This window comes from Protomyctophum parallelum (assembly GCF_964188405.1).
Source record: "Protomyctophum parallelum genome assembly, chromosome: 5".
Lineage (NCBI taxonomy): Eukaryota > Metazoa > Chordata > Actinopteri > Myctophiformes > Myctophidae > Protomyctophum > Protomyctophum parallelum.
This window is the reverse complement of record NC_139702.1, coordinates 20,614,212-20,637,235: the sequence shown is the minus strand read 5'-3', so window position 1 is coordinate 20,637,235 and position 23,024 is coordinate 20,614,212. Positions and strand designations below refer to the sequence as shown.

The following is a 23,024-nucleotide window of genomic DNA, read 5'->3' as shown; positions in this document are numbered from 1 at the left end:
GCATATACTTAACCCATTTCAACTGTTTATTATATTTTGACACTTGCTTTGACAATGTAAACATGTTTTCTCATGCCTAAAAAAAAACTAATTTGAATTGAATTTACACAACATTGCTTCAAACAGTGGAATTCATAGGAATGGCACTTGCTGGTGCTGCTAGTGGAAAAATATAGGTTCACTCAAAGCCAACCCAAACGGTAACTTGAGTCAAACCATTTCCAACACTGGGCTAGGTCTATTCTAACAGTGGGATATACAATGGAGAAGGTGAAAAACTGAAGGTACCCTCCTATATTGAGATTTAGTTGAGATATCTTAATGGCTGCCACTGTGCCACATGACATCACTGCTTAAAGCAAACATTAAAACTAAAGTCCAGACTTGGCTGCCACATGACGTCACGTAACGTAACAAGTCCTTACCGGTACTTTTTCCCAAGTGGGACATAAGGCCTTAACGATCTGCCATTTGGGACCCGTCTTGTGCTGCATGTTGTGCCTCGCCCTATGTCAGGTTCATCTCCTTCAGCTCGGCTGCCACAGTTCGTCGCCAGGTTGCTTTAGGCCGACCATTCGTCCTTTTCCCTGCAGGAGTCCAACCTAAACACATGCCACAGCCATCGAAATCGGCAGCGTTTGATCTCCAACACAACACTGTTGCACTTGGTCACCCTGTGTAGCTCTTAGTTAGATATCCTATCAGGCAGAATATTCGGTAGATATTCCTGGGGCATTGATTGTGGAAGGCATCGATTTTCAATGCATCAAATCGATGCCTTCAATGCATGGCTTTTTAAGATTACGTCATATGGCAGCCAAGTCTATGGATTTTTAATGTTTGTTTAGGGCAATGAGAATGATGATGTAAGACGGCTGATATAAAGTGATTTCTTTCTGAAAGCCCCTCAAAATGATGGGCTAGAATTTACTACATAATGCAAAATTAAATCAAGTGCAAATTACATTAGCTACTTATTTAAAAAAGTCTAGTAAAGGATGATGTGGTACTAAACTGATAAAACGTTAGAAAAAATTGCCCCACAGCAAAAACAAGATAAAACTCCCTTTAATATGCAATGAATCATTTCAAGTAACTTTTTTTTCTAATGTCTGTTGGTAACAAAACAATACTGTATACAAACACAAAATTGCTACATTAATGTAAACAAGATATAAAAATGATTCTTATGGTAATAAAACAAGTATTTGCTGTAGAATTCCCCTTTTTATGTTTTCTTTTTCTTAAACCAACCTCCACCAAGCTCACAGTTAAAGTTTAAAAAATATTTCAAAACAATAATGGCAACATAACATTCAAACACCTATGCTTTTTTTAAGTAATAACACTGAGATGCTAAATTCAGTGGTTTGATGTTTCAACTTTACGGGTGGATTCATGTACATTTCAGCCATGCATTTTTGATACTGCATTCTCTTACTTATGAACCATTATATATTGATTTGTTTATTCCCTGTCGTCATTCCAAATTGTCTAACAGCTGTAGTTGTCCTTAGTTGAAGAGGATGCCTGCTGGCTATTGTCGAGTTGTCATGCGATCTGTCCAATTTCTGTGTGTGTGTCTAATAAAATAATAACATGAATGGAAACTGAACAGACAGTACTAACGACTTACTGCTGAAGCTGACACTCGTTCAAGGCATTAGTGAGACAGTTCCCGTGCTGGCGTGAGGAGTACAAGGTGGCAGGGAAGGAAGGCAGAAAAATGGGACAGGGGTTCTTCTCATGTATCATTCCAAATTTTAGGTATCACAAGTTTTCCTTGTAGGACACTGGGACCAGGGAGGTTGGTGCTGGGTTAGTTAAAGGAGAACCAGGGGCGCATTGCTTTTTCAGGATAAGAGTCCAGCGCCCCCTCTCTCTGGGAAAATGTATCAGCCTCAGCTCTGTGCATCCTTCCTGTCAGTCTGTTGGCCTTGCAATGAGACAATACACCAGTAGGGGTTAGGGTTAGGCTATGCCAAGGTCATGGGTGTGGGGGGATTTGATAGGTTTATGACAGGATGAGACTGGCTGGACTGGGAGAGATGATTCTATGATAAGATATTGGACATGAACTCTAAGAATCTTTTGGAGTACTGCTCTGGGTTCACTGTTGAGATTTCAGCCCCCGCCTGTGTTGGAGAAAAGTCATGAAAACAAACATTTAGATTAACACATATCTAAACAAATCTTATGAATTATGTCAATGCATGCCGTGATTTCTACTCTGTGTATTGTTTCTCAAATGGGGGTATGTGGAGGTAAATGAGAGAAAGTGGAGCTTATTGATAAAACATTGACAAACCTGCTGATCTGTAAAGTGTTACACCAAATTAAATAAAAAAAACCTGACTGGCAGAATGAATAAAGCAATGAAAACTGTCATGGCCAGTTGCCTCATTGGAGGCAATAATTGCAACTCACTAATAGTCATATTCTTCAAAAAGGTGGGTTATTATTCGTTCAGCATCATGCTAGCTATGGCTTTCTCTAGCTTTATTCAAAGCAAAGTTTTATAGTCTGTAAAAGGATACTTGGATTCAAAAACAGGGAACAGAAGCCAAAACATTTTTGATAACAACTAACAATGTATAGAATGTAACTAATTCTAATACCCTTTAAAATCAGGGAAAGGTGTTAATGCTTACTTACCCCGTGTTTCACAGTTTTGGCAGCATGTGCAGCTTTTTTCTTAGCATCATAGTGCGTGAGGATGTCAATGATAGCCATGAAGTACACCTCTTTCTTCACAGCACCTACCGCAAGTAGTAAGATACATCAAGGAAATATGAATTCAAAATAAATAAATGATATACATACTAGTGTACATATATGTATGTTAGAGATGCACGGATTGCGGTTACCTCTGCAGATAACCGCAGTTTGGGTCATACAAAGTTACGTTAATTAATAGCGGATTGGGTTAGGGTGGAAAAATTATGTGGAAAATATGAATGACATCCATCTATAGACCCAATATAGATCTATATTATAGCTTTTAAAAAGTGTGAAATCTGTGTGCGTTTTTGTGGTATTTTAATGTGAAGTCATTTTTCATTATCAGGCACAAATTTGCCGTCTGCTACACGTGCCAGCACCTGGAGTCCTTAAAATGCACTGAATGCACTGAATGCACTGTGCAATGCAAACTAATAGGCGAGTGCGCTCTGGTGCGGTATTTCCGAACGCGCCCTATATATTGTCAGATACTTGCATGAGAGGGGGCAGAGTTAGCCGTTTTAGAAGACAGTTTGAGGGTCCAATGGAGTTAAGAGGTTTTGTCAGCACTTTAATACTTTTCATTGGTTCATTATTTTTGCAACCAACACACAGACATAAAGGGTGTTCAATAGCATTGATTCATGGAAAAAAGGAAAAATGGAGTTAGCTGGTTTCAGCTGGACAGCGACGATATGCAAAAGTTGCGCCGTGAGAAAGTGATGGAAGATGGAGGGCTTGCAGACAGTCCTTGGAGTATTAAGTACATCCATTCCATATATATCCATAATAATCCCATTGCCTACAGTACAGTTAGAGCGGCTTCCATAGATGCCTGGGATATTTTTAATTAAATAACTATTTGACATGCGGATGATTAGTTTAGTTATAAATAGGATAATATAATTGTGTGTGTGTGTGTGTGTGTATGTATGTATGTATTTGGTTAAAATGGGTAGGGTTTAAAAAAAGGCAAGAGTTTGCTCTGGTGCACTGGCCTAAAAGTGGGTCCTTAAAAACTGCTAAAACTTCTGAAATGTATGTAGGTATGTATGTGTGTATGTATTTTAAAAGGGGGGGCTTTTTGGTAAAAATCCCTGCCCGCAATACCTTCATATATTTAAAATGAGTCCAAAATAGGGTTACCAGTGAAGGGCCAACTGCCTATTCACTGGGGACTATGCAAGGCAGAGGCGTCCACCCCCCTGAGTCCAAGTTTAAGCTAGACCGCATACCTATGTATGTATGTATGTATTTGGTTGGAATGGGTAGGGTTTAAAAAAAGGCAAGAATTTGCTCTGGTGCACTGGCCTAAAAGTGGGTCCTTAAAAACTGCTAAAACGTCTGAAATGTATGTATGTAGGTATGTATGTGTGTGTGTATTTTAAAAGGGGGGGGGGGGCCTTTTTGGTAAAAATCCCTGCCCGCAATACCTTCCTATATTTAAAATGAGTCCAAAATAGGGTTACCAGTGAAGGGCCAACTGCCTATTCACTGGGGACTATGCAAGGCAGAGGCGTCCACCCCCCTGAGTCCAAGTTTAAGCTAGACCGCATACCTATGTATGTATGTATGTATGTATGTATGTATGTATGTATGTATGTATGTACGTACGTATGTAATTAAAATGGGTGAGGTTTAAAAAAGGCAAAAGCATGCTCTAGTGCACTGCATACACAAGTTTGTATTACACTGGATAAGAGTGCTGCCTACAAACACTACCAAATATACCTATAGCTGACAAAGCCACAGCATGTTGGAGGTCCTTGCGATGTGAACAAAGACTCACTGTCATAGCTCTTGATTGCGTAGACGTCCACAGAAGGGTCAAACTCTCCCGGGCCGAAGAATCCACCAAAGTTGAGTGGGTTTCCCGGGCTGTCGGGTGGGGTGCCAAAGGAGCCAGTCAGTGCTCCTCCACCCATTCCGTCGTTCTCGTATTCCTCCTCATCTCCTACACCTTCTACATCCATCTCTTCCTGCTCTGCCCTATCCACATCATGGATGCCCACCAGCAGACTGTAGTCCATAATCTTCAGGGTGGCCAGGAACTAACACACACACACACACACACACACACACACACACACACACACACACACACACACACACACACACACACACACACACACACACACACACGTTACATTTTGGTAAACATACACAAGCTACCGTACTTGCCAAATGCTGATATATATCTGTTGTAGCTGGTAGGTGCATGAGACTAAACAGCCAGGTAACAAAACAATTCTACTGTCTACAATCACATTGCACTGGTCCACAGTAATTCCAATAGATGATTGCAGTTTCCCCACCTCTACATCACGCTTTAGCTTCTCCAAGAAGTACTTCCTGTTGTCATCTCCTATCTGTAGCTTGTGTCCCTCATTCAGAAAGTCATTATCTTTGAAGGTGGGTAGCTCCTTGGCCTAAAGACAGGGGAAATTAAAAGCAACTTGCAGAAAAATAATGGAGGAATGCACTCATACCTGCAATTCCAATTCCCTGATGAGATATGGTAAAAATACATTTATTTTAAAAATACATATTTTTATAAAGTGCTGTCATTCTCAGTCGGGTGAAGATAAAAACTGACAGCATTGATTCAAGGCCATACAATGGCTGGATTATAACTATTTGCTGTGGTCCATTCAAGAACAGCTTTCATCACATAGAAGTGAAACATACCTTTTCTTTGTCGCTGGCTTCCCTTGAGACTGTAGAACCCTAAATGCCAGAAAAACAGACAGATTGGATACAAATTAATATAAATCAAAAGCATTGCTAGCTAGTGTCTCTTGGTCTCGTAGACAGCATGGCCAATATTAGAAAATGGGCCGTCTCCAGAGAATACTTTGCAAGCACAAACATTTGCTATAAAAGGTTTATAAACAGTCAAAAGGTGTGCAGTGAGTGTGGCATGTTTAGTGTTACTGTCAGGGCTTTACAAACCTGACTAAGCTTCAGCACAGGAACAGTTATCAGCTTTTTGGAGTTGAACGGTTTTTGAAATTCCATGAAATGTAAGGAATGGCAGCCAACACTCACATTCAGGCACTTCTTATTGTATTATTAAAGCAGGCAACATGACAAACAGATGCATTTAGGCTACAAAGCCCTCCTCAGCGTAATTGTCATTGATAATTGCCAATGATTGATTGCCATACACCCGGCGATTTAGTTTGTGCTCACAGTTTGTGCTCACATTCCTTCTAGTTTTAATTAATAAGGTTTCTTTGTGACTACTCATACAGGCACAAGCAGCGAAATGCAAGAGTACAAAAATACTGTGCAACATCAACATAACAATAATAAAGCTGATATAACACAAGAAAAAGCCTCATGAAGAATTACTATTGCAGCAATAGCAACATCATATCGAAAAACTATTTGCAATGAGGTATAGCCATGTGTACAGAATCAGATACCTTTTATATTATAATTTTATAGGAATAACTACTGTTCAGCATGCCAACAAAATTATTATCCACCCCCCCCCCCTTCCTCTTTTTTCCCATTGTATCCTTGTTTGTGGCTCTAACGGCCACCGAGTAGAAGGTCTTCCGCCAACGAGATTACAAGTATTTTCCACTTCATGGTCATTCACCCCCCCCCCCTTATTTAACAGTAGTTACTCCATTTTCAGAAAACACTATAAATGTTTCTCTGTTACTCTGTGCAAGTCTGATTGTTCTATTAAACTTCAACCTAGATAAAGTGTTGGTTCTAAAATAAAACACACAATCTGAGCTCATTACTCACATGTAGATATCTAAATGCATTTAATTTACTGTAGCACAACTAATAATACATCGCATGGATGCACCTGGGACGTATCCTCAGTGATGTATCCTGAGGTCAACTGGGTTTCGGGTCTTCCAACATCATACCCCTCACTCAGGCGACCCAGCCGGGGTGATCAAGTCCCGACTTACGTCCCAGTAGCTACCCTCAATCAGTCCCACTAGGCAAATGGCAAATATTTCTTGACACCTCTGTCTGTATTTGAGACTTTTGATGCTCTACCCACACGGTCAAATCAATAAAAACATCATACTTGTCATCATGTTGAATGCAGAAGTAACAGAATGTTTCAGTTATGACTCCACTGATGATATTGCCAGACAGATTCTCTAAAGAATAATGAAAGTTGCTTCAACGTTGACATGTGTTTTTTTTTTACTATATTATTCAAAGTGATGTGTAACATATGTTCCTACCTTCAGGTCATACTTGCGATGTACAGTGAGGCGATGGCTGAATACATTCCGTGTCACTACCATGTAGGTCTCCACGCCATCCACTGTTAGCCTGTACATGCCCAGAAACTGAGGGAGCAGTGTGCTGCCGTGACATTCCACAATGAACTGAAATGGATACATTGCAGAGTCAGTAATTGTTAAACGTTAATAATGCAGGTGGGTGAAGGTGTGTGAACAGTGATCATCACCTACTTTGATATGGTTATCACAATAATAACTGACTGACAAGACACATTTCAGTACAGACTTGTATATGTGCATGTCATTGTCATGAGCAACACAAGTCCAGTCAGAAACTACTTGGTAGTGCACATTTACAATAAAAGTGAACCCATCATTATTAAAGCAGCACTATAACTTGCCTTTTCTACCCCGGATTTGAACATGGTTTCCTGATTTAGTGCTGACATTTTTACCAACGAATAGAACTAATAGAGCCGGCCTGCTTGCTTGCTTGGGGAATTAATTCAATCTTGACCATCAGGTCAAAATTCTTGTCGGATCTTGTATGTAGGCATACATGACGAAATTGTTACAATATAAATGTCTCATATAAGAGCAGGGAGACAAAACCAAAATACAACTTACTAGTGTAAGTTATATTGTATTATTACACAGCTTGGTCGAATTGCTTGATTCTGATTGGTCAATCGCTGAGTTCAGCGGTATGTTATTTATGGGTAATGACCCATAGGCTCAATAACCGAAAAGACTGCCATCTAATCAAAGGCTCAAGAGCATCTGGCTCATATCAAACTGCGCTGCTTGATTTAGTGCTGTATCCAACATGACAGCCATGTATACAAACACACAATGTCAGTTACAACTAAACATTGCTCTCAAGAATGTTTTTGAAAACATTATTTTGAACACAGAAATACACAATGCAGTAACTGAATTGATTCTATTTGATCAACATTTCTTTGTTTTCCAAGGCGACTGTGCCCGCCCAACACTTTTTTACTTACTTTTTTGACTTTTGGGTAATTTTTTTTATTAAGTAGCCATGTAATAAGTGGGATAATGTACGCCACGACTGTAGTTGTTTAGAATTAACCCCCTTCAGGACCCTGTCACGTTTCTCAACAACTACCGGCATATAATCCCTTGCATAACATAATTTAAAAATGTTACATAGTGAGGCTTTAACACACCCTAAAGCATGATTCACCATGCAACCATTATCCCCAATGGCAGTTGCAAGGAGTTGCATTGGTTGACCTAAAAACTGTCTTGTTGCAAGGAGTTGTGACTAGTTAGTTGCATTGGTGCAGTTCGGCCTTATTGTCAAGTATGCTGCATTTCAATTGTGTACTTAAATCCCAGTTAGTTTGGCATTACGCTGCTCTCTGCTGCTGCTCCGCACATCATACATGTGGTATTCACCCACCTCCTCCCCATCTCCACCTGCTTAGATCTGGCTTTCAGAAACTTTATCATGTGGCCAGCCTCTGATATCAGTCATCTATCTATTCATTTGTTATTTGATTTGATAGTTAAGAATAAAGAAAGTCATATAACAGGGAAATATAAAATATCCCCATTATGCAAAGTAATAAAAAAATGAGTAAAATTCTATATATTGTGGGTTCATAATTAATAGGCATGTATATTTAATTGGTTATTTCAATCGCAACCATTACACACTTGTGAAACCTCCCCGGGGGTCTGCAAAGATATTGACTACATGAACGTACATGTCTGTGTGTCTGTCTGTGAGCATAGCCCTGGCGCTTTTCTGACCGAGCAGCCTCAAACTTGGCATGTGTGTCCCATATGAGCCGGGGGTATGCTGTGCCAAGTGCCAATTTGATCAGATGAAAACAGAACAGTTTTTGGGAAAGAAAAACCCCACATGTATCTGTCTGACCGCAGGTCTAAGGATGATGATGGGGGGGCAGTGAGGTTAATGTTGTTACAAAGTTGCATATTTTTACATAGCCAAAGGGAAGAAGTATAGTGGACATTTTTAAATTAGTCTCATGTGAAAACAGGCACTGAACTTGTGTGGCGGAAGTTTTCATAATTTCACAGCAAGCATCCTAGTACGGTCATCGTGGTCGAGCGAGCATTGGTTACAAGAGCGAGAGTGTGACAGGCTGCCTCTACGTACCTGTAGCCTAAACAGTTAAGTGACAAAAATGCTTCAAAGCAATGTTGACATAACTCAGAGAATACTTATGTTGCATTTGGGATGGCTTGTCCAACTACGATGCAAATACAATTAGGTCTGTTATAGGGAGAGGATGGTTATGAGTCTCACTTTCTCAAAAGAAGTAAGAAAAGAGAGAGGCACACCGCTCAGTGCTTGTACTTCACAAATCACAACACACAAAAGAATGATTGATTAAGTTGACATTCAAGATGTGATTTTAGGCTAGAAACAGATCTGCCAACTCCACCTGTTAACCCCTGGTCCATGTGATAATGAATGATTGTGAGTGAAATAAAGAAAATGTATGATGATGATTCGCTTATCCTGTTTTTTCGATGGATTTAAGTTAGTCTCACGTGCTTACAGTCACCTCTCGCGCGAGTATAACATACTATACTGTAAATAAAACTGCTGCCAATGAGGACATGTGAAAATGGTCTGTTCCATTGCCAGTCCAGCAACTTGTGCTAATTGTTTTGCTAATTCTTGCACTGTAGTGAAAACACATATGTACTTTATCAATATTTGAGTTGTCCTAGGACGTATACCTGGTGGTATTTCTTGAGGATGTTGTGCATCTCAGCTATGTCTTCGCTGGACACGGTCTTGATGACGAATCGGTGATCGTAACTGGAGAGGATGCGGTTGCCAAATCGATCCCCGCTGTTCACCGGGGCACTCCTCGTCAGAGAGTTCTGACCCCAAATCAGAGGGCAACAGGAGACAGACATCATACAATGGACTATAGTTGGTTATTAATGCAGTAATCACATTACTTTGCATGTAGCTTATTATGCCCTCTCAACAGGGAACCATGGAAAATCTATCTTCAATCTGCCAATGTTTCAGGCAACTTATTATATTGTCCAATGCTTGCGTGTTGTGTTATACTAGGTCTTATCATCCAGTAACTCTAAAAGTCTCCCTGTCTCATGTTCTATCCCCCACAAAAGGATATTGACTTGAAGGCACATCTCTCTCACCTGATAGTCCTGATCGTCAATGCAGAACCTCTCCCTGAGGTTTCGGAACACCATAGGACAGTACTCTTTGAACTTAAAGCGGCTGGGCAGATTTTCTCTGAGTGGGGCGACATGGTGACACAAGCTTAAGGAATACAGCCAAAACTAGTTTTGAAGAATGTAAAACTAGTACTTTTAAAAGATTGGGCTATTACAAAAGGGACTCATGGTTATGGGATATTTCATGCACAGCAAACAAATCCTCAAGTCAAACATTAAACCACTACATAGCCAAACATATTTTAAGCATTACGAAGATTCAAATCTGGTTTTAAGATTTTAATTATGGGCAAGAGAGCAATAACTTGAACTGAATAAGCAGGAAAGAAAAACCCCAAAGTGTGGATATTGAATGAAACATGAATGAAAAAATATATTATCTTGCGAGTCTTCTTTACTTCACTCCGGAGTAACTGCCTAGGTAGACTGAACATGTCTGCTATACTAAACTGGTGCTTTGCCATGAGGATTATTTGCATTGCAAAGCTGCTCAGTTAACTGCTCAGTGGTGATGCTTTGACAACAACCTCGGCATGAATACAACCTGAACATTACACAATGTATAGGTCATCTCAGTGGATACATTTAGGGCTTGAATACAGAATCTACTGTGCTGTCAAATGCCATTTCTATTTTCTACAACAATTTATTTTGCCTGCATCTTGGTTCCAATGGGTTGTAATTGTAATGCATGGGAGAAGTAGCTAACAGCTTAGAGACAACTCATGTACGTACTTGTTAAATAGATGGTTGTCCACTTTGATCTTACTGTAGGCTTTAAAGTCATCTGGCATCAGCATTACTGGTACAGGCACGTTACTTAACTCATTGATCTGAGGGAGAATGACATCAGAAAGATTGATCAGAATAGAAACAAGACAAAAACACGTACACATTGAGAGCCAGGGTGAAAAATAAATCTCAATTATAGACACTTTTTATTTTATTTGAAATCACAAAGTGTTTTGTATAGCTCATGGCAATTTACATTATGCAATTGAAAGTTCTATCCATTACATTTAATCCTAACAAATCATAACCTAACATCTTCCTTATTTCATTCCCAAAGCTGTTATTGATGATTATGAATGCTGAAAAGGAAAGCATGTTAAAAATATATATATAAATATATCAAATGTGTATGCGTACACACACTACAATTAATATCATTATTGAGCAAACTAAACAGTTGTTTTGTCAATAACAGGAAGGCCCAATAGAACCCACTGAACGTAAATCACTGACAGTGTATTAACCTGCAACAATCATAAACTCTTTGTTTGTCATCCTCCTACCACATCTGCATTTATAAACTGAATTTGACAGAGAGCCAATGAATAGACTAACACAGAAGAGCAAATTCTCGCAACTTGGAAGCCAATCAAGCCATATAGAATAGAATGATCATCAAAATCTTATCACCTAATCTCCCAAGAGTGTCACACTCACAAATGGGGTGTACTGTATCATATGTCTGTGACACAAACATATGTTATCTCATAGCTACATAAGTTAGCTCACTAAGACATGATGGATGTGAACTGCTCCAGTATCACAACTAGGACATCATTAAAATGCATACATCTTATCACTAAAAGAAGAGAGCGCTTTGATGAGAAGTCTGTCTGATGTCTTTGATCAGATTACCACCCACACTTCTAATCAGATTCAGTGGCTCTATATCTACCCAGTACCCACATGTCCACTGCTCTGTTCCAACTTCTCAATAAGCTACAATAGCTATAATTTCTTGACCCGTTATTTTGGCAGTGCCATTTGAATGAAAGATTTCAGCTTCACCCAACTCAGATGGTTATCAGGCCCCATTTATGCTGGCAGCCAAATCCAGCCTGAATCAGATCTCTGTGCCACATCCAGATTGGAATCCGATTTGTATAAATAAGTCTAAACCCAAACCATTTTTATAAATATGACTTGAGCCACATTCAGAGGTGGTTTCAAATTTGATTTCAGGAGATCCGTCTCAGTCTGAATGCAGTAACCTGGTTTAACATCCAAACAAATCAATACAAATTGGATTCCATGTCACTCGTCTGTGTTTAGATTTATTTAACAAATCTGATTCCAAACTGGATGTGGCAAAGATCTGACTACGGCCAAGATTTGGCTGCCAGTGTAAATGAGGCCTTAACATCAGTCTGAACAGAGATCTGTGACAGATCCGATCTAGTTATTTGCAAATGCAGTGTGAACGGTTGGGCCAAAAGAGCAGATTTGAGAAATAAATCAGATTTGAATTGGATTTGACTGGATGCGACTGCAGACTGGCGACTACTGACTGGGGACTAAGTGTTTTGCTCAGGGACAGTTCGACACACAAACTGGGACCCGGACAACCGGTGACCTTCTTATTACCAAGACAGCCTCTCTCAGTCTCTGCCCACTACGGTTGCCCCCCAACAACACTGAACACTAGAAGTCAGTCAATACTTTCATCAGCAAGTCAATGAACAAGAATCTCTAGAGAATATAGAAGGTGTGTTCATGTCCTTGAAGAAGCTTGTGTATGAACAATTTATTTAATGTATCAAAGTGGCCAGCCCTTAGGGCACATCACACAAGAGAGGCTTTTTCAAATGAAGGGGGTGTGTCCAAACTGTCAATATTGACAAAATTAATGACACATTTCTAATTAAAGGATGACGACCACTGTTGACTTCATCACTCACTCTGCTTTCCATAGCCACACAGAGCTCTGCTAAAAACAAATGTGATATGTTTCTTCTCTAGACTATTTATAGGCTGGTGGTGTGTGGAGCTGAATCACAGATGGTGCATGTACTGAGCAAAGCATTAGTCGCTTGGTTTTTCCAGTGATTTGTTCCATTTAATTATTTTTTAGAGGTGGCTTGCCTGCAAGGATGCTGCATTGGATCAAAAGCATGGGCCGCCTTTATTTGGGTGAAGTCATTGACGACGACTCCAGACCAGTGGTCTCTTTTGTGCCTCAGTCAGTCTTATAACTTGCAGCTCTACCTGACCTGTCACACCCCTCCCTGCCAGAACAGACGCATGAGAAAGGAGCAGTGCAGATCACGACTAAGCTCCATATTATTCACTGACTGAAATATACGACTGGCTTGCAACCCCTACAATGGTTAGTTCGCCAACGGTACAAATAAATAACTTAAATGAACCGTTATCACAGCTACAAAGAGCTGCACAGATCCACATCCATGCATGGGTGGATGGATGGATGTGGGCCAACAACTAGCCAGTTGCTACCAAATGCTGCTCGCAAGAGGGCTAGCTCTGTCAGCACATATCGGTTAAAGCAGCTACCAAGTACCTGGCAAACATCCATCACCCATAAACTACAGTCGCTAAGTTACATGACTCACTGATGGCATGGCCAGCATGTCACACAGTTGGTTTGATAGATGCACGGCAGCTGGCTAATCCAGCCAGGAATCTAAAATCAAAACAGCACACACGGGTTTAGTGAACTTAGCTGTTGAAGGGAAGGTAAACAAATCGTGACATATTTACCGTATGGTTGACACCCCACATTAAAACGCTGAGAATAGGCTCACTGGCGCGGAATAATTTCACTTTCTGTCCAATAAAATGTTTCTTTTTCGTCTTGGTTTTGCTGGCGCTCACGGGCGCTGCGCTGGTACAGTTGGATGCCATGTCTGTGGCTGGGAATTAAAGATTCAACCTGCCACTACTGAAGCCTCTTACAACAACACTATTAAATGTTCAAGTTAAGAGCATAAAATCTATAAGTGCGTCATGTCAGCTCGTCCAACTTGCGGTGTCTTTGAATCATATGATATCTTGTAGTAAATCAGCGGTGTTGCATTTTGCGCCGTCACCACCCTTCCTTCCTCCCCGGTTCGGAGCAGCAGGCCACGGTGTGGTTCGGTTAGATCAGCGGGCGCACAGAGCGAGCGAGCGGGACGGCCATCGGGACACGGGACAACACGCCGCCTTCCACCCGGGACTCACGACTCCCGTAACCTTCTGCTGTCGTCTGCCACCCGTAGCGGTTGGAGATAGTTTTATTTTGAGGTGAGTAGTCCCATTATGATACGCCTGAGATTGTTGTCACCACCAGCTTTTGGGGTCTCTCCTCAAGATGGCGTCTCTGATCCACTTCGCAGTGAATTGCGCCCCCAAAAGGCTGGAGCGTAGAACTACAAGAACTCAAAGCTCGCAGTCCCAGGTCTACGCGAGATGAATACGGTACATTTATGATTTATCATATGAATTTATTTATTTATTTTTAATGTGGAGCGGTGAAACATTTTACATTTTCATGTAGGCCTACACTAGGCTACACGTTTTTAAAATACTAAATATTTAGTGTGAGACGATCGAGGGTGTCAGAATTTAGTCTTTTAAAAATCTTTCCAAAAATCTTGTCAAAACTCTTGTAGTGCATGGGAGACCTTTTTTGAACATAAAGAATTCAACACGGGTTTCATCTTCTGCTGTATTAATTGGTCTCATTTTTTTCATGTCTTATTACAACAACACTACCAATAAAATACGTTCTATCATTATAATAATATTATAACGTATTGTTTTATTGGTAGTGTTGTTGTTATTGTATTTTAAAAACGAAATAAAATGAAACAAAATAGTTATTCTCAAATGTAGTTGTGTCTGCTGCCACTGTAGAATTTAAATATAAATTCATGGTGAGTTTAGATTTTCAGTCAAAAACGGGGCGTGGTAAGGATATAACACTCCTGAATTACTAGATGATGAATATGTTATTGAAAATGCTATAATTGTCACAAGAAAAATTAAGCTATGGGCTTAAGCCTTAACAATAATATAATGCTGGAGATGGGATGGGATGTAAAATGTAGCATGGTAGTGAAAACCCTGTATGCCCCTTGAACAAGGCGACAAAATAATATCACGTGATTCAAAATGGGCAGTCCTCCGACGGTACTGAAAAAAAAAAGCCATTTTCTGGCGCTGCTGCAAATTCTAACCAAGTCCAAATAATTTACCTGGATCCTCGTTTTGGAGTAGTGTGGAACTTTTATGTCATATCAGGTAAGAATGAAGCACCGGTGATGAATCTTTATTCAACGCAATGCACATGTTTACTTAAACACACACAAAAGTGCACGGTGTCACATTTTGACTCTCTTGTTCGTCTCTGATAGAACACTGTCAGTGGATTTAAGATGGCTGCTTTGTGTACCAGTGTGATTTTTTTTTAAGCTTTACCTCTCCAGTAATAAGCCATTGTGTTAAATAGATTTTATTCTGACCCCCGATTACACGGGAACGCGCTACCGAAATTCAAATGCTATTTTGTTGGACCGCTGGTTGAGTAACACAAATGATGCACGAGATGAGGCCACACAGGGGCAATTGAATACTATAGGGTCCTGTGCAGAGTAGACCCTGCGCTGGTGTATTCTCAACACACAATTTGTTGGCAAATCTATAGTAGAAAACGAAACGGCACATTATTTTGACTGGCACCAATGCCCCATGATGCAGAAAAACACGGGACAAGGGAAATAAACAATAGTTGAGACAAAGTTAATCGACCCTTTTCTGTCATATGATCATGTTACAGCAGACGTAGTACCTAATGAGTGCATTTACCAATTTGCTTGTTCTGCAGATATTTCCAAATGGATAAAATGCAACCCAACCGTATTAAAATCACAGATCTTAATCCAAATCTCACATGCCCCCTGTGTGCTGGTTACTTCATTGATGCTACAACCATTGTAGAATGCCTGCACTCGTGTAAGTTTTAAATAATGGATGCAAATGTATATTATGTACCTTAATGGCATTGGTAAATTTGATATGCATAAACATTTGTCAGTAAGCAAACAAATCCAGACCTTTTTAGCACAGCTCTGTTCTGGAATCTCATTCTCTTTTCTACCTGTCTGCTCTGTACAGTTTGTAAGACATGTATTGTTGCCTTTCTGGAGACGAACAAGTTCTGTCCTCGATGTGATGTCCAGGTACACAAGACGTGTCCACAGCTCAGCATCAGGTAAGTCAAACATGAGGTTGCATGAGGTTGCACTTTTAAATACAAATAAACATTCTCTTCAATAACGAATTACTTTATTTTATTTTCAGAGCGGATAAAACTCTACAAGATATTGTGTACAAGCTAGTTCCTGGGTTATTTAAAGGTGAGGTCACATTTGCTGAGGAAGAGAGCGCAAAATTGTATAAGCAAAACGAGTAGAAGACACATTTGTTTTGTCCTTAGTACTCCTGTTGATGTGCTGCGTTCACAATGGTAAGAATGCGTAGAAATCTTGTTTTTGTTTGTGTTGAACTTAGATGAGATGAAACGGAGACGGGACTTTTATGCAGAGAACCGGGTTCTGGAGCCAGGAGAAGTGGTTGAGACCTTTAACATTGCAGAGGATGAAATCATCAGCCTCTCTATACAGTTCTATGAGAGGAACAAGTCAGTACTTCAATACCACTACATTATCAATACTAAATAATTAATTCTGAGGGAAACACTGACATACTCAAAAGAACATTACCTATGAGAGAAAATCATGACATTTGATTATGCTTTAGTTTATTCAAATTGCACATTTTAGATGCATTAAAATAAAACTGCAGCGTAGCTTGATTTGACCATATGCCTTGAGAAATGCAATATTAGTTGAAAACGCTATGGTAGAATGTAGTTTATTTTCCTCACAGAAATTGTGTTATGTTTATTGAGTTGACAATTTTTACATCCTTTTTTTTCTGTATACCCACAGAAATAATGATAGACAACATGCAGATGTGGATGGAGACAAGGTAGGAATCTAGGAAAGTTTACTGAAGCAACACTTGCCCACCTGCCCATGGCAGGTATATAAAATGTTCGGCAGGTGGAGCTTTCAGGTTACTCGGCCGGGCAAGTGCTCGTTTAAGCCAAGGTGTGACACAGCCGTCTAAACATAACACGAGATCAGGGGTGTAGTAGGGGAGGGGGGAGCGCCATCCCCCCACTTCTACTTCTCTCACGCCTAAAATTATTTTTGGGCAAAAATAAGTTTATTTTTACTTGTCATGTACTTGTATGGATACAATTAAGCATTGTCCCTGTTTCTAAATAGGCGGCGGTGGCTCAGGGGTAGAGTGCCTGGATGGTAACCGTAAGGTTGCCAGTTCGAACCTGGGCTCCCCCAGAGTTACTGTCGAAGTGTCCTTGAGCAAGACACTGAACCCCTAATTGCTCCCGATGTGCTAGTTGGTGCCTTGCATGGTTTCCGCTGCCATCGGTGTATGTGTGTGAATGGGTGAATGTAATGCACAATCTCTGTAAAGCGCATTGGATAAAGGCGCTATATAAATGCACCATTTACCATTTAGGCTATACACGTCTGCATGTTTTATAGTGCGTGTGTTGCGCACATGCACGCAATGCGCATGCATGTGTCTTATGGGGCGTCCCCCCACTTCTAAAAGTAGCACTACAACACTGCACGAGATATTTGTCTAGTGTCTAAACACCTGAATGTGGCCAGAGTGCTCTGTTTTCTGGTCTGTGGACTGTAAAATAAGAGCTTTCACTGTTGCCATACTTGATGTGTGTGAACCCATAGTCATAGCCATGTAGGCATTTGGCATAAAAATTGAGGTATAACATTTTTTATCACACAGCCCCAGAAAGTAATTAAAAAAACCATTACATTGAATGGTAATTCAAATTTGACCTATCATTTTATAATGGACAATTTTCTTTTCGGGCAAGAGGGCATGACCTTTGGACAAGTAGAACATGATAGTCACTTGCTCGTCTGAGACTTTAGTGTGAATCCCTGCGACACTCGTTTTTTATGGTGTTGCTCTCTTTGCCTCAATTTACCACAATCTTCTTTGTTTCAGGCCAATGGGAAGCGTTTCCTGCAGTGCCCGGCAGCTATGTCTGTCATGCATTTAGCAAAATTTCTTCGAAGCAAAATGGACATTCCCAGCAGTTATCGGGTAATGCAACAGTTTCCCACAACAGCACCCATATACTTTTATAGACATACCGGTATTCTCTCTTTTTTAAATGTATTTTTAATATGTACTTTATTTACCGGACAGTGCATGTTAATGAATATTCAATGTATAAGAATTGAATCAATTGAACATGATCTCATGTAAACATGCCAGATTTAGAAATAAGCCAATTTCCATCCATAGTGTGTAATGTGAATGTATGAATGTATTTAGTGTGAGTGCAACATTGGAAAGAAATCTAACCTATGACAATCTGACAGATTTGTTATTTTGTGGCCTCATAACTCATCCTTCCTCTGTAATACAGGTAGAGGTGTTGTATGGGGATGAGCCCTTGAAGGACTATTACACACTCATGGATATTGCCTACTTCTACGAGTGGAGACGAGTGAGTGCCTTACATTTACAACTTTAAAAGAGTAGTTCACCCCAAAGAATACTTATTTTCTAACAATTACACGCCCCATGAAGCCTTGAATTGATTGATTTGTTTTTGTTACATTCCTAAACCAATAATTTGATGACCGGCAGAATCTCCTCCGGTAGGAGACTCAAAGAGTTTTTTCGGTGAACTACTCCAATGTCTTTATCTTCTACTTGTTTGGTTGACTTCTGAGTATCACTGGCTTGTCTGGTCAAGTTGGGTTGAACATCGTCAAAGCATGAAATATTCTTGAGTAACCAGTGTTGTTAGCCCATTTGATTAAACGGGTCCACACACAAACACATTGGTTATTCAGGGTTCCTTGCAATGTTTGTCCAGAGCTGATCTTTTTGTTGCCCGCACAGAATACAAAACTCTGATGCTGGCATTAAAAGCAACCAAAGGTATGGCTCCCCCATATCTTGCAAGTATGATCGAACCCTACAAACCCGTGCACTCAGATCAGCCAACGCAGGGAAGCTGGAAGTGGGGGGGGGGGGGGGGGGGGGGACCAGGACCAGTGTAGCGACCAGCATTACATTAGATAATTGACACTAGGTGAAAAAATGGGTTGCAAAAATCGTGGGATTAAAAAAAGATGAAACAAAATAAACAAATTGTATATTGGCAGAATTTGTCTCCAACACACCATGTTCTTCATCTTAGTTTATGCACCTCTGTAGAGATGTTGTAGTTTTTGCCATCTTGACTCTTTAGACGATTCGACTCAAGGCTGTTCGGTCTAGTCTAAACGGCTGCATGAGGCTTTTATAGCAGTACTGAGAATATGCAGGAACTTCAGCTTAACACATTCGGAGATTCGGAACCCAGTTTAGACACCTAATAGCTCTACATAGTACCATTTGACAAAGGTAGTGTATAGCAATTTTAAGATGGGTGCCATATACCACCAAAAGAGGTTCCCAATGATTATCATTTAATCTATTCAGTATCATAAGCTACTACATAAGACTTCTGTTATCTCTGCACCTCCTTACAGACTGGACCCATCCCCTTGCAGTACTTGGTAAAACCGACCCGAAAGCGCAGGAGAGTGTCCTTGTCTGCTGTCCAGGGCCATTCCGATGGCGTCAACACCAGCCCCACCTCAGAGAGTGACACTCACAGCGACAAAGTCCACAGTCCTGCCGTTGCTCAAGCATCCAGGGCCTCGTCACTACCCAGCCCTGCATCTCACAGCCTCACTCCTGCCCTCCAAAGCTCAAATGGTACCACAGTGTCCAACAACACTCAGCGACATTCTTTGTCCTCTAAATCGGGCAGCAGTGCTCGTAAGGTGACTGTCAACGGCACCAGCTCTGGAGGTGGCAAAGAGGAGGCAAGGGGAGGTGATAAAAGCGGTTTACCTCCTCCGACCTAAACCTGCATGAAGAGCAACTGGGAGGACATTGTTTTAAATTGCTCCCTACTTCCATGTCACCTCTCAACCAGAACAAAAAAAGAATAAACCAGGTGAAAACGTCTTCCTGGAGAAATGGGATGGAGATTGTTTTCATTATTTCAGCAAAAAGACTGAAATGTGCAGCCAAATAGACGCTTGTGTGCGTGTGTGCGTGCGTGTGTGCGCGTGGTTGTGTGTTAGACTAGAACAATGCACACATACAAAATGTACAGTATGTATCAAATGTGAGCATGTGTGCATACATATGTATAAACTATCTTTTATACAAGATATTGTAATTGTTTTGTATTGTATATGCAGTAGTTGTTTCTTTCCCATAGTTCATCAACACGGAGTTGGCTAAGTATGACTTTGGACAAAATGCTCAACTGCATTGCAGTGCAATTCACAGCATAAGTTGGATGTAAAAAGGTCTAAACCAATTGTCATGCCTTTTGACAGTCATGTTATAACTACTGTATAAGTGTTCAGTATAAGCAACCATTCATCTGGTACTGTAGGAACCATGCTTTGTCAAGGATAGCTTGCATAAAATGTTGATGCACTTTCTCAATTTTAGACCATAACATCCAAGCCAAACAAGTGTGCTTTACAATGGGAATGGGGTTATCCGTTAAAATACTCTAGACAACCCCAAGCACTACCAAGTTGAAAAACCAAGGTTTGTCAAAGAGAGACCATATACCTGTTCTTATGGCAGACAAGAACTCAAAAGGGATTTGATATTTCATCACATCTTTTATATTTACCATACATTTCAACATTCCTTTTGTTTGTTTGAACATACAATGATACGTTATGTTTATCAGCCATATGTGCATGTTTTAGGTCAATAAAATGTTTACTTACTAGGTTTTGACCCAAAGTGTCCTATGTTCACTCAAGTACTGGTCATATCAACAAGAGGACCTTTTGTCAACAAGCCACAAAACTTAAAGGCTGTTGCTTGCTAATCCTAAAATGCAGTATGTTCGTCTATATAGCGGTAGCCTACTAAAATGCTGGCTGGCTGTTTGCTAAAGTTAAATATCACAGCAAAAACTAGAAGTATTAAAAAAAAAAAAATAGGGCTGTCAAAATAACGGAGTTAAATGAATTGTGAAATTAATTTGGGATGTATGTGACATCTCATCTCACCATGCTTAGATGAGATGCCATACAATGATACACTGCACTATAGCCCTAGCTGGATCAGGGAAAAACAAGTCTGTTATTGCCATTAAAGGCTGCACAATTTACATAAGCAGCAGCTCAAATCACATAGCATGACAACAGGGTGAGAGACAGAAACACCATCCTACCACACTGGATTTGTTGTAAAGAATAAAACATACATGCATACGTATGTTAAATGTACATATCCGCCTTCCGTCACTTTCCATTCCCACAATAATATACAGAAAAAAGACACATTTTGGACATAGTTCGAATGGTGATTAATCATGATTATTTTTAATTGGATTATTTTATCGTTTGACAGCCTATAGTTTCACAGATGTAGTTAAATAGTAAAATACATGTAATTTCAAGAGTGTTCGAGCTTTCAACAAAAACTAACAGCATTAACTTATGTACCGGTATACATTTTTCATAAAGACCTTTACAATATAGATGATGAAAATGTAACAAACTTGAAATTATTGAATAGGTCTTGTAGTGTAAATGTAAACCGTATGATGCAATGTTACAGTAGGTGCAAAGAAACCATGACCTTTTAATACATGTAGTGATTTAAACTGTGCAAAGTTTTAACAGCAATAATGATTTGTGCTTTGTCAAGGGTCTTCAAGAGTTTGTTCTCGTGGGGCAAGTTTGATGAAGTCTTGCTTATGTGTGCCATCACAATAAGGTGGATTATTAGTGTACTTGCAGCCACACAACCATACTGTCATGTCTTTCTCAGGGACAAATCGCAACGGGAACATCCCTGGGGCTTTTGTCTTGTGGGCACCATCACAGAAAGGCTACAGGGGAAAAGGGTGGGAGAGTTCAAATTATGTTTCATAAAATATTATGTGAGGAGTTTTTTTTTTTAGATAGATTTTTCATTACAAGTCTCTCCTGATTTAATATTACATCATGTTTAACACAGCACCTGTTTCTTGCTATGACCGCAGGTACACCACGAGTAACGCTTCCCAGCAATAAGTTCCACCTTGAATGGAGTTTTGGAGGCAATTACAGCCTTTACAGGCTCTTCTGGGGGTCGGGTGCAATATTGGATCTGTGGATAATATTATATACCGTACGTAGGTTACTAGACCGGTATTCAAACCCAAGCATCAAAATAATAGCAAAGAACCAATAGCCTATGGCTATTTACGCTATTTAGCAATACTGGGTACGTATCAACGTATGTATAATGAATGAGACCTTATACTACTTACTTTTGAAGTTTCCATAGACAGTCTCAAGGTTGAAATGATCCACGGGCGCAAAATTGCTGTTGACACTGTCAGTGTCATTGAGCTCATGTTTACCTGTTTTGTCTCTCACACACACGAGTCTACTCTACGCTATTCTACACGAAGAGGTCAGCAATAGGCTAATTAGTAGGCTAAAAGTCAATTATGTGAAGTTGTCGATTAAACCGGCGGCGCCACAGTTACCTGCTATTATACGTCTAAATATCACAAGCAGAAACTGATTTTAAATTATACGCGGTCACTTCCGGAAGAGTGGCGTCGCACATAGTAACGTGCCCCGGTCTATGGGGGCATGTCCTAGAGTATAAGGGAATGCCAGAGCAGCCAGACATTCATGCAATCTCAATTTGCATATCAAATCTGCCTATGAGCGAGGTTATGGGAAAGCACAGCAATTATCATTTACCAGTGGTTCCACCAGGATTCAGGAATGTTAGGATACAGTGTGTGCAACCCAGATTCAGCACAAACAAGGGACCAAATTAATTTAGTTCCTATGCCACAAAAATGTGTAACGCCCTACCAACTGTCATTAAGACAGACACAGATATGTGAATCCCTTGACTCCTTCAAAACCACTCTCAAAGAGCACCGGACGACTGCAATTCAAAACT

The 23,024-nt window shown here is 40.2% G+C and overlaps 2 protein-coding genes across 4 annotated transcripts; one reads left to right on the top strand and one right to left on the bottom strand.

Moving 5' to 3' along the window:
- Nucleotides 1-1,052: 1,052 nt before the first annotated feature.
- LOC310858663 (phosphatidylinositol 5-phosphate 4-kinase type-2 beta-like) lies at nucleotides 1,053-14,279 on the bottom strand. Of its 2 annotated transcripts, none has more exons than XM_083764875.1 (10): nucleotides 13,671-14,279; nucleotides 10,896-10,993; nucleotides 10,122-10,218; nucleotides 9,687-9,833; nucleotides 6,942-7,088; nucleotides 5,410-5,448; nucleotides 5,037-5,150; nucleotides 4,511-4,772; nucleotides 2,656-2,762; nucleotides 1,053-2,135 (listed from the first exon to the last, which is right to left on the bottom strand). In XM_083764875.1, exons 1-10 carry the CDS (start codon nucleotides 13,812-13,814, stop codon nucleotides 2,055-2,057), a joined length of 1,236 nt encoding a protein of 411 aa, XP_083621001.1. In that variant the 5' UTR covers nucleotides 13,815-14,279; the 3' UTR covers nucleotides 1,053-2,054. The 2 variants fall into 2 exon arrangements, with proteins under 2 accessions (XP_083621001.1, XP_083621002.1); XM_083764876.1 differs by having other exon boundaries at nucleotides 2,656-2,759.
- LOC310858666 (polycomb group RING finger protein 2-like) lies at nucleotides 14,065-20,837 on the top strand. 2 transcript variants are annotated; one of them, XM_083764880.1, is made up of 10 exons: nucleotides 14,065-14,195; nucleotides 14,288-14,369; nucleotides 15,778-15,905; nucleotides 16,068-16,164; nucleotides 16,254-16,309; nucleotides 16,464-16,593; nucleotides 16,904-16,943; nucleotides 18,018-18,116; nucleotides 18,445-18,525; nucleotides 19,562-20,837. In XM_083764880.1, the coding sequence occupies exons 3-10, from the start codon at nucleotides 15,788-15,790 to the stop codon at nucleotides 19,940-19,942; spliced, it is 1,002 nt and encodes a 333-aa protein (XP_083621006.1). In that variant the 5' UTR covers nucleotides 14,065-14,195; nucleotides 14,288-14,369; nucleotides 15,778-15,787; the 3' UTR covers nucleotides 19,943-20,837. The 2 variants fall into 2 exon arrangements, with proteins under 2 accessions (XP_083621006.1, XP_083621005.1); XM_083764879.1 differs by lacking the exons at nucleotides 14,065-14,195; nucleotides 14,288-14,369 and adding an exon at nucleotides 15,081-15,194.
- Nucleotides 20,838-23,024: the final 2,187 nt, after the last annotated feature.

Bases quoted from the DNA above. Each gene is read 5' to 3' on its own strand.
- LOC310858663 (XM_083764875.1), bottom strand. From the start codon at position 13,814: ATGGCATCCAACTGTACCAGCGCAGCGCCCGTGAGCGCCAGCAAAACC. The intron at 5,449-6,941 runs GTAGGAACATAT...TCTGGCATTTAG, and splicing joins ATCGCAAGTATGACCTGAAG to GGTTCTACAGTCTCAAGGGA. The intron at 2,763-4,510 runs GTGAGTCTTTGT...TACTACTTGCGG, and splicing joins CGCAATCAAGAGCTATGACA to TAGGTGCTGTGAAGAAAGAG.
- LOC310858666 (XM_083764880.1), top strand. From the start codon at position 15,788: ATGGATAAAATGCAACCCAACCGTATTAAAATCACAGATCTTAATCCA. The intron at 16,310-16,463 runs GTGAGGTCACAT...TGTTGAACTTAG, and splicing joins AGTTCCTGGGTTATTTAAAG to ATGAGATGAAACGGAGACGG. The intron at 18,117-18,444 runs GTAATGCAACAG...TCTGTAATACAG, and splicing joins ACATTCCCAGCAGTTATCGG to GTAGAGGTGTTGTATGGGGA.